This window comes from Pterocles gutturalis, unplaced genomic scaffold (genome assembly GCF_000699245.1).
Source record: "Pterocles gutturalis isolate BGI_N339 unplaced genomic scaffold, ASM69924v1 scaffold43689, whole genome shotgun sequence".
NCBI classification, from domain to species: Eukaryota; Metazoa; Chordata; class Aves; order Pterocliformes; family Pteroclidae; genus Pterocles; species Pterocles gutturalis.
The window spans coordinates 54,128-65,596 of NW_010132248.1; the positions used below are offsets into that span (position 1 = coordinate 54,128).

General features: G+C 40.6%; 1 protein-coding gene across 1 annotated transcript in view; it reads left to right on the forward strand.

The window, feature by feature from the left end:
• The window catches only part of JADE3 (jade family PHD finger 3), a gene marked incomplete at its 5' end in the record, with an annotated part of 29,031 nt that extends 19,990 nt beyond the window's left edge, over positions 1-9,041 (forward strand). The window contains 4 exons of the mRNA XM_010080840.1: positions 2,105-2,221; positions 2,685-3,158; positions 6,524-6,641; positions 8,149-9,041. Of these exons, the coding sequence (XP_010079142.1) occupies positions 2,105-2,221; positions 2,685-3,158; positions 6,524-6,641; positions 8,149-9,041 (1,602 nt within the window). The remainder of the gene's footprint in view (positions 1-2,104; positions 2,222-2,684; positions 3,159-6,523; positions 6,642-8,148) is intronic.
• Between the last annotated feature and the right edge of the window lie 2,428 nt (positions 9,042-11,469).

An 11,469-nucleotide genomic window follows, 5' to 3' on the forward strand; every position in this document is an offset into this window, starting at 1 on the left:
CTGCTTTATATTTGAAAGGAATATGGGCAGCCTGACAAGCTGATATAATCAAGTCTTGCCTCTCAGTGTAGTGGTAACTGGGATGAGAATTGCAGTCAATCTTTGTACAATATTGTTTCAGAAATACCTGTGCAGCTTTGTAGCCAGGTCTGTTTTGAGCAAGGTCAAGTTGGGTTGATGAAAGTGTCTTTCGTTTTGGAAGCAAAAAACCTGCATTTGATGATGTTTAAGAGTGTTGGACATGGTTTTGTGGAACCCTTCAAGCACTTCAGGGACAGCTTTGTCCCCTTCCCACCAATTTATAGGGAGGCTACAACAGTTTAAATTGGAAGTGAATGTGGAAATTATGAACCAAGTAATCTCTTGCAAAGCTGTCTTTTCCACCTACTTAAAAGATCCTTAGAGCAATGCAATGATGAGGAGTGGCAACAGTACTCAGTTTGAGCATAGCAATTGTGACTCTTGGACTTGGTTAGCTTAGCACTGCTATTCTTTGGATAAGTCTACCTCACAGAGGAGGTCTACTGAAGCAAAGCCTTTCCTCCTCTGGGATTAAGCAGGTTTTAAAATGAATATGTGCATCAAGTGATTGTTGATGTACCCCAAAGGGGAAGCTAGGAAATTCAGCTTAGGCTACTGGTTCTTGTAAAGTTAATGATTTAATTATCATATGTTAAACTCATTCATATAACCTGGATTTTCCTAGAAGAGTCTTATTATGGAGGTAATCTATGACAATTACTGTAGCATAATGCTCTTAAAAGTTTTCTAGGAAAAAAAAAATGCTTTTCAAATCTCAGTCTTGACTGTTTTTATAAGGAATCAGCTTTATTCTGGCCTCACAGTGCCACAGAGCATGACCTAGGAACCTCCTTTCTTTGAATTCTTAGATCTAACCCCATTGAGAAGATGCCCCTATCCCACCACTGGAAATACAAGTCTGCTATGTTCAGGTGAATTGTTCATAGAAAGTGTGGAGATCTTCTTAGCTAGAATCAACATTGTATTTCTGTTTCAGGCAGGTAGCCCTTCAAAGCACACAACTGCTAAATTCAAAAAGTGCTGTGTAAGCATCAAAATCCAAGCTTTTGGAGACAGTTATCTCACTGAAATCTTCTGCCCTGTGCCATTCTCATTCTGGCCCAGTTCTGCATGTTGGTCATTCAGAGCTCGCCAGCTTTTTGTTTCTGCCCTTGGATAAAGCCTGTCCCTCCTGTCAGGAGTGGCTCATAGATTCCTATGGAGATAATATATATCTGTTTTGGTGCCCAGATTATGGAGGACAGTCCTTGTTTCCCAATATGGACAACAGGCAGCTGAGAAATTTCTGTCACAATGGATACGCAGACATTATTATAACAAAGAATAGGAGAAGGTATCCTGTGCTTATCTGAATTTTTTTCTTTCTTTTAGTATTAATATCCATAATCTGGTCTACCAGAAACAAATGGATCATCCAGACTAAGTATGTGAAAACTGGCACAAGAGAATATACCGTGCTTTGCAGTAAGAGAAGTTTGTTATATTTTTTATTGAATTATACTTGATACAATCTGTAGTTAGGAAAGTGTATTGAATCACCTCTTGCATTGAGAATGCTCAGTAGAGAGGCAGAGCTGGGAAGCGAGGCTTTCCCTGGCTGCTGACTGATAGATCTGGTTCTGCCCCAAATTGTGAGCTGGCAGGAGTAGCTATTGTACCAGGAGAAACTTTTCAGGTAAGTGTAAGTGTTCCTGTTTTGTTCTGAGTAGCTTTTATTTTGGTGCTTTTTAAGTTAGACCTGTTAAAGTAGGACAGAAAAAAAAACAGAATGGAAAGGAAGTAAGGATCGCTTACTACTGCAGTCTCTCAACTGGTTCCATAACAAGGCATGCTGTAGGTGCCTCAATTGAAGAGTTGCAGCTTTGGCAACCAGGTTAAACTAGCAGTATTCCACAATATTATTTTCATGTGGGATCTTTCAGGGTCCCTTGCTAAGAAGTATGGACACATGGAATTCTTGCAGCGAGATAAATGTGTGGTCATATTTCTTCTTCTGGTATTAATGGAGAGCTTGTTTTTATTGTCTTGATAACTGCTTTCCATGCTGCTTTTTTGTTTACAGGTTAGTATTGCTTGCCCAGAAAGGATGGAGCCAATCACAAAGGTGTCTCATATTCCACCAAGTCGATGGGCTTTAGTGTGCAGTTTATGCAAACTGAAAACTGGTGCTTGCATTCAGGTATGTACTTGTCCTGTGGTGACTCATGAGTCTATGTGAGAAGGCTAATTTCAGTTTTGCATTTTATTCTTCCTGTGTTTAGAGATGCTTTACAATGCAGATGATTGTTGGATAGATGCCTACTCTTTCATAGCTGTTTGCTATCAAATTAGTTCACTAGCACAGACATTCAGGAGTTAGTCTGAGTTGCTTTCTTTTCAATAAGACTGAGATGTGTAAGGACTGCTACTGTGTGGGTCAGAGATGGATAGAAAGGTCCTTCTGTTGAACACTGTCTTCAAGTGAGAACATACTAAATTGGGTGATACCAGCTTCGAAGAGATGGACAGATGTTTTAAGAGTGCTTAGGAAGTATGTTTTTGTAGACATGGACTTTCATGTAATTGAGATAATTCTGTTCTTTTTTTGCCCGATTTGTTGCTACTGTTAGTGATTGAGGTTTTTTGTTTTATTTTGTCTGTAGTGCTCTGTGAAAAGCTGCATCACTGCTTTTCATGTCACCTGTGCCTTTGAGCATAGCTTAGAGATGAAGACTATTCTGGATGACGGGGATGAGGTTAAGTTCAAGTCGTATTGTCTAAAGCACAGCAAGAACAAACAGAATTTGCTGCCTGATGTTGATGAGCACCCCAAGAGCGTGTCAGACCAGAAGCAAACAGAGAGTGAGAAAACCAGTTTGCGAGCCCAGAAACTGCGAGAGCTGGAAGAAGAGTTTTACTCGCTAGTTAAAGTGGAGGATGTTGCAGCAGAACTGGGCCTTCCTAAACTTGCTGTAGACTTCATCTACAATTACTGGAAATTAAAGCGAAAAAGTAACTTTAACAAACCATTGTTTCCTCCCAAGGAGGATGAAGAAAATGGCTTGGTGCAGCCAAAAGAAGATAGCATTCATACTCGCATGAGGATGTTCATGCATTTGAGGCAGGACCTAGAGAGGGTAAGAATTAACTGGTAAAGTTTTGAAAAACTGTTTGCAGGTGAGCAAGGTCTTTGTTCATGGACAAAAGTGGGAATGGGGGAAGCACAGTTTGATTTTAAAAATAAAAATAAAAAGTAAGGATTTCAACTCTGATCTTTTGATATGCTGCATTGCCTGGTGCAGAGACTTTCAGGAACTGTCCCTTCTCAGTCCAGTGCAACATCCAGTGTGAAAGGACTGCTTCCTGACTTGCTCAGGGGTTATTCCTTTATGTATTTTAAGATGCATGTTTCTATGCACAGCGGACATATTTGCTAATTGACTTTTTGATTTCAACTTCCATTGAGTAAATGTTAAAAATATTAGAGAAATTTATTTGAACCAGCTGTAGTAGTTGCTAGTGATACAGATTCAATAACAAAAAAAAGTTACTTTTATTAAATGAAAGTAAGTGCAAACAGTGGAGGAATGGAGCAGGCTTAACAATTTCTTATCTCCTGCCTTGGGATGGAAGGACTCTGGATTAGTACTTAAAAGGGCATTTTGTAATGGTTGCGGTTGAAAGGTAGATATAGCCAATTCTGGTTTTGGAAAAATAAGTTTGCCTAGGCAAAGCAGTAAATATTATTTGGTGAGTGTGCATTAAGCTTTTGGAGAATCCTGAAAATGTGTTAAAGCAGAGCTTTTCACCCTCATCGTTTGAAGGCAAATAGGTGACATCCTAGATGGTTGACTTTTTGACTCCACGTGCACAGAAGAATAATGGGGCCCTGTACTCATACCACTTCCTGTGACATCTGATTCAAGAGTCTTACCTCTCTTCCTCACCAGCCTGCTGGTGTCAGCTAGTCCCAGGTAGCCGCCAGGCTGAATCACTTCTCACTCTTGACCTGGATGCTCTCACTGCATGTAGCTGCCTTAGGTGCTACGGTTTGTTAGCAATCTGAAAATAACCCACTAGCTCTACCACTGCTTGTGGTTTTACTGAGGAGGAAAAGGAAGTTATCTTTTTATCAGAAGCTAGCTGGGCTCTTCTCAGATTAGCGGCTAGCTGGTAGTTTGAAATGATGGAGTCCTTCAGCGAAATTCAGAGCAGGAATTTATTAGGAAGGCATTCAGAGTGCCTTTTTCTGCCAGATGATGGGGGAGGAAGCCAGGCTTGTTGCCACTTGGAAGCTGCCCATTAGTTTGTCCTGTTGGCTAGTGATCACCCGCAGTTTTCAAGTGCTCAGAAATAAGTAGTGAATGTAAAAAAGCTAACAAAGTAAAGCAGATGTGCTAAATGTGATATTGGGGACACCAGAGAGGAGAGGGGAGGGAAAAGCAGAAGAGAGAAAATACTGCTTTAAGAAAAGGGAAAACAATACTGGGGAGAGAAGAACATGAAAATGCTAGGAGATGAGTATTGGAGCCAGGATTTGCAATCATCGGTGTAACTGTTGTCTTGAATCCAGTCATGATCAATCTCAGACCTCCTTTTCCAGGACCACATTGGATATGGAACCTTATTAAAAAAAAATAAAATTAAAAATCCCTAATGCGCTTTGAATGGAAAGTTGGGATTTTGGGGTGATTTTCAAGAGACCATTTCAATGACTCTTTTTGAGGAGTGGTTGGTTTACATCAAATTCTGTTGAAATTGATGTACTTACTCTGAGTAGAGGTAATTCATAGTTTGAAATGTCTGTTTCAAAGTTTCTGAACTTCTTTGTGCAACGGCATTTTCTGCTCAGTTATATCTTGGGATGACTATAAATTTGGGAATCTTGGAATTTCCTTTCTGAGGAGAGAGGTTCTAGTTCTGAACAGATGGAGTTGAGTGCTGGGGAAAGTATGTTTGAAAGTATCTTTCAACCAGACCCTATGCTGTTTCTGTGTTCTGAAAGCTCTTTTAAGTATCGAGAACTTTCAGTTCCTTTTCCTGTTCTAATTACATTAAGTGGAAATATTGCTGTAAACTCAGACAAATAATGAAAGTACAATGATGTGGAACGTAGAATCATAGAATGGTTTGGGTCAGAAGGGACCTTGAAAGTCAGCTCATCGAAACCCCAGCTGTGGGCAGGGACACCTTCCACTAGCCCAGGTTGCTCAAAGCCTCATCCAGCCTGGCCTTGAACACCTCCAGGGATGGGGCATCCACAGCTTCTCTGGGCAACCTGTTCCAGTGCCTCACCACCCTCACAGGAAAAAATGTCTTCTTTGTCTGATCTAAATCTGTCCTCTTTCAATTTAAAACTGTTGCCTTTTGTCCTGTCACTAGAAGCCCTGATCTCTTTCCGTCTTTCTTATAAGCCCACTTCATATAATGAAAGACCACAATAAGGACTCCTCGGAGCCTTGTCTTCTCCAGGCTGAGCAACCACGACTCTGTCAGCCTGTCCTCATACAGGAGGTGCTCCAGGCCTCTGATCATCTTTGTGGCCCTCCTCTGAACCTGCTCCAACAGGTCCATGTCCTTCTTATGTTGGGGGCCCCAGAGCTGAACACAGTACTCCAGGCGTTGGGGTCTCATGAGAGTGGAGCAGAGGGGGAGAATCACCTCCCTCAATCTACTGATCACTCCACTTTTGATGCAGCCCAGGACACGGTTGACTTTCTGGGCAGCAAGCGCACACTGCCAGCTCATGTCCAGTTCTTCATCTACCAGAATCCCCAAGTCCTTCTCCACAGGGCTGCTCTCAATCCCTTCATCCCCCAGTCTGTACTGGTATTGGGGATTGCCCTGACCTGTGTGCCAGACCTTGAACGTGGCCTTTTTGAACTTGGTGAGTCAGTGCAATGGAGTCTGAATAGAAACTGCTAAATGGGTCAGTCAAAATGTGTACATTGCACAAGAAGCCAGAGTGTTCTTTTAGAGATGATCTGTATGTTAAATTTGGTCCAGACAGGCCAGGTCTGGGCAGCTTTGTAAAAAATATTACTTTAAATGTTGCAGTAATTTTAGGGGAAACAAGCATAGTCTAGCTGTTAAAAATAATTCTATGAAACACTTTGCAGACAAATTCTGGGAGAATACAGTATTGTCTACAGTAACATCACTGGCGTCATATACAGTGGAAGCAGGCCTACAGCCAAGCAAGTCTTAGAAATTACCTGCTTTTCTTTTGACTGCAATTTTGCGTTTGCTCACCGTTCTTATAGATTACAATACATTCTGCTGTCTTGCAGAATATATTCAAGGCATTCACTGAATTGGCAATTAAAAAAATTCCAGGATATCTTTTTAATTCATAGTTACATATGTTCCGTTATATTCACAAGAACTTTGCCAAGGGATTTTGCACATCATGTTATTTGAATTCTGCTGCTGATGCACTTTTTTTAATGTGTCAGGATTTATTTTTTTATTATCTATGAAGTCTCCTGTTGTTCCTCTGTAGGTAAGAAATCTCTGCTATATGGTAAGCAGGAGAGAGAAGCTGAAGTTGTCTCACAGTAAAGTACATGAACAGGTCTTCAATTTGCAAGTCCAGCTCATTAATCAGGAAATTGCTGCAGGTAATCATATAAATGTAAAACATTTACAAATTCTGTCTGTATTTAAACTAAAAAATGTGTTCTCTTTACTTAGTGTTTTTAACGTTGTAAATCAACCTTTAAAAACTTTATTCAAGTACACAGTCAACGAAAGTAGCAACACACAAAACTCTTTTAATCTCTTAAAATATTTATTTGGATTTTTTTTTTTTTCATGGCCCTTTCTGGTATATGCCTATTACTTATCGATTGCTATGGCATCCACGTAGCAGAAATGAGCTGGTGGTGATCTCTAGGTTTTTGGTCCTTGGCTGCTGGTTTACAGTACTGTTTCCCCACAGCAAGCTCTGCACTTGCTGCTTGGCTCTGCAGCTGGGAAGGTGTTTTGCTTGCTGTCAGTAGATGGTTCCTTCAGGCAAAAGAGGAGAGTGACTGATAGGAATCGCTGTTGTTCTCATGTTGCTTTGCATGCTTGATGAACGGCATGAAGAGGCATTTCTTAGCCTGCCATCTGCAGTTACTCTTCTTCCTTCAAAAAGAGTTTTTTAGTAGTGAACAGTAACTGCTTAGGAATGCTGATGTACCAAAACCCACTCTGCCCTTCATTTTTATAGCTACCATTGTGAAATAAAGAACACAACATTTGAAAAGAGGAAGAGTACGTATTACAGTACCCTTAATTTTTATTTTTTTTTAAATAGGGAAGGCAGCTATTTCTTCCATGTGAAATTAAGATCTCTCTGTTCTTTCAAGATACATATTATGTTTTTCATGATCAATCTAGAGGGAAGTCTCTGTGGTTTTTTTTGTCTACCCCAGAAACGTACATAAGCTTCATTAGTACTGACAAGGTGGGGTTTTTTTGAACTGTTTTAGATCAGACTGTACTTTGTGGAAGCAACAGTACTTTAAAGCACTTTAGTTCTGTGTAAATGCATTTTACTAGAGATGTCTACTAAATTTGTGTCTTTACAAATAAAAATGCTTTTTTAATGCTTATTAGAATAGCTTGATAGCTACTCTGCAATGATGCTGTATGTGTATAATATCATAAAGACTAATATATTGGGGCGAAAAGACTTCTAAAATGTAGAGATTTTTATAATACAAAGCAGAGAGTTGAACTAAATCCAAATTGAGACTCAGTTTGAAGCATTGTTTTTTCTCCATACGAAACTGAATATGAACCTTTTTTATAGCTGCTTTGGAACTACTTCAGTCATATCTCAAAACTTAGCCACTTCACTGGCTTAAAGCCCTGTAGAAAGGGCACATTGTTGTTTTTAATGGAATGCTAACATGCTTACCTAAATTCTAAAACGGTGGATAATTTGGAACAGTTTTCATTAGCCCAACTTCTATTTAGTGTCCTAAAATAATTTCACGCTAATTGTTTGCAAATGCTTCTTACTGTTGAATGACCTTCTAATGGACTATAAAACTTGTTAAAGATAACAAAACGATTATGCTCTTCTAAAAAAGCCTTTTTTTCTTCTGCTCTTCACCTCCACCCCCTCTTCCCCGGTAGGCCATACCCTGTCAAGTGCACTAGAGAACACACTCTTCTACCCACCTCCCAGGATCACTCTGAAGTTAAAAATGCCCAAATCAGCACTAGGAGATTGCAAAAATAACTCTCTGAAGCCTGGCAACAGACCGCTTTCTCCTGACAACAACAGCACTGTTTACAGCAAACGGAGCGTGCCAATGTCAAAGGAATCATTTGAAATTAAAGCAAAATCTTACTCCAGGTATCAGCACGACAGCAGAAGTAATGGTTTGCTGGCAGGGATTGGCAAGCCTCGGAGCGAGGTAAAAGATTCTGGCCCCATGCAGCTGCCGGAGTTTCACCGGGGCCAGCCGTCCGGGAAGCCCTTAGCACTCCAAGCTGCTTTGCATGGACAGTCTTCCATTGGGAATGGGCGGCTGCAGCAGGAGAATTCGAGGCTGGCGGCCAAGTCCAACGGTCTGATGGGCAGGGCTGGAGATGTCAGCCAGAGGGACAGCTCCAGCCAGACACCCTATGAACAAGAGTCCGTGCTCACGGCTCACTTGGCCAGCCAGAGCAGTTTCAGAAAATCCACCATAGAACACTTTAGCCGGTCCTTTAAAGAGGCTACCAACAGTCTGGTGAGGACCACGGAAGATCTCCGGTGCTGTGAAAAGCCAGCAAGAAGACTTGCAACAAAAGATCGCTTGTGGAGCAAGCAGACGCTTGAAGGTGCTCCGTACCAGGACAACGACGGGTACTGTCCTGACTTAGAGCTGAGTGACTCTGAAGCAGAAAGTGATGAAAACAAAGAGCAAGTGAGGTTAAGACGAAGTAGCTCGGAGAGAGAAAGCCCAAGTAAGGACTTTGGAAGAGATTGTCACAATAGAAACAAAAAGAATATGGTTTCTCACAGTTCGGTACAAAGGTGATTAGAAGCCCCCACGGGGTAACCCAGCCTTTATATATTCCAGTGTACCAGTGCAAAGCTCAGCATCAAAAGGTTCCAGAAAATAATCCAGGACCTACGTTAGGAAGAGTTGCAGTCAGGGATGGGGGGAGGGGAGAGAAATTGGAGTAGTTTTTGTTCAACTGTGAATTGGCTTGCAGTCTTCGCAAGGTTAACTAAGTTATTGCAAAGTCATGTGGAAATCAATGTCTTTTATTAGAGGGTAACATCTGGGAGAGCACGAAGCGGTTATCTTTGCATAAATTCAGGAAACTGCTTCCCCCTTGCCAGCTTATGTGCGAGGCAACGTGTTCACGTTATGTCAATCTTGTGGTGGTCAGGTATCCTTGCATTGCTCTAACATGTTGCAAGAGACTGCAAACAGAGACACTGAAGCTGCATTCTTATGGCACCTGCAGTATGGCTTTGATCCAGCAACGCGCTTGTGGATGCATTAGGAAGTTGAGCATGTGAAAAGTCCTGATGGTTTCCCCCAGAAACGTTTGTGCTCAGATCTCCAAGTGCATGCTGGTGTGCTCTGCTGGATCAGGCCCAAAGTGACTACTAAGTACTGATCCTCTTCTGCAGGAGGCTCTGAACTGCAGTGGTGTTTGCAGGCTTCTTGCAGAGGGTGGAAGCAGGTGTTGCTGGCACTGCCAAACTCGCTGACCTCTAGACGTGCCCCCGTTCCCTGCTCTTGCTGAAGATTGTGTTTCTCTTCACAATAATTTGCTTATTTTGTAAATATACAACTTCTAGTACTTCAGTTTTTTAATCTCTGTACATAGTTGCTTGTTGTGGGATGCACTTGTAAATATTTTACCCAGCTAACAAGTACAGATGGCTAATTTTGTGGATAGTGTTTACAAAAGTAGATGTACTACTTCAAAGAAAAATGCTATTTGACACTTAAATTTAGGCAATCACCAGTGATGCCAGGTTCCTCTTGAAACTGGGATTTCACGTCCAGAGGTGTTTGTACCTGGTATTTTTAAAATAAGCTGAATTACAAATAATTTTGTCTGAACTTTTTATGCAGGCACAAATTTTCAACCCTACTTGCCTGAATACAGGTGTAGGAGCCTTCCTTCAGGCATCTAGGTCTGTAAAATTTCAGCCAGTCATCATTGGGAGTGTTTTGGTTTTTTTTAAATTGCTGAAAACCTATTATTTTCTTAAGCTGCTTTTCAACCTCTGTATCAGTTGCTGTTCCCCAAACTAACACTTTTAAAATATGTTCTTTAAAATTAGCAGATGTTGAGTAGTGGTTATATTTCAGACAGTACTGAGGAAGTGAGAAGGGAGGGGAATCCTTTTCTGTTTGTTTCAATTACAGGGGATTTTTGTTTGAATACAAGCGAACTTCTTGTTTTCCAGATGGTCTTGTGTTGATCAACAAAGTAACTGCACTGTTTTTCTCTGAAATGCTGTACATTTCATAAATACACAACATCCTCTGTCCCCACATTACTGGCTGAAGTGGGCTGTAGGTTGTGTCGGGCACATCGTATGGCTCTTTTATGTTGAGGGTTCATTTTGTCTAGAAAAAAAAGGTGTTCCCCACCCAGTGTGAAGATGACTATGTAGAATCCAAACAACCACCTGTTTTTCTTCATAATCTTAATTTATTGCTTTTAGCTTGGGAAATGGCAACGACATTTTTAGATCTGTTTTAAACTTTCCAATCTCCCTAGTTGCAATAGGACTAGCAGGTCAGGGACTGGAGGGCCCTGAAATAAAAAAAAAAAAGTCTACTTGGCAATTCTGCTCTGTTTGCTTCATGCATTTTTTTTTTAACTTCTTGATTTTATGTATATTTGTGTAATTGATCTTTTTAGAGCTGTATCTTCGAAAATATTTCTTTTGATGTAAATATACAGTAGCATTTTAGGTTTCCACATATTTTATTTTAACGGGAAATGCTTTGTGTTCTAAGCCATGGGTCATTCAGAATAAGTAAACAAATGTATGTTCATTTGTACTCCGGTTCTGATTCTCTCAGTTCTCCTTCAATATTTATTAGTAATCCTCTCTCGCTGGTCATGAAATTTTATTAAGCTTGTGTTGGGAACGCTTATCTGGGAGGTAAGCAAAGTGTTCATGTTATTTTGTGGCCGGAAGCGTATGGTAGAAGGGAGGGAAAATGGTGCTTCAGCAAAACCCAGCGTTTCTGCTCTTCTGGGGTTATTAATTCAGTTGTTTCCAGTCTGGGCAATGGTTTTGCTAATTTTTACATGATTTTAATAGATATATGAAGGAGCCCTTGGTTATGTAGTTCTCAAGTATTGTCCCAAAAGTGCATTTGCTAGTTTTTATTGTGTGTTCGGTGGCTAACTGTTTGAAGTATTACCTCTTAACCTTATTTGTCAAATTTTTTTTTGTTTTTGCATTTTGTTTTATATATATAAATA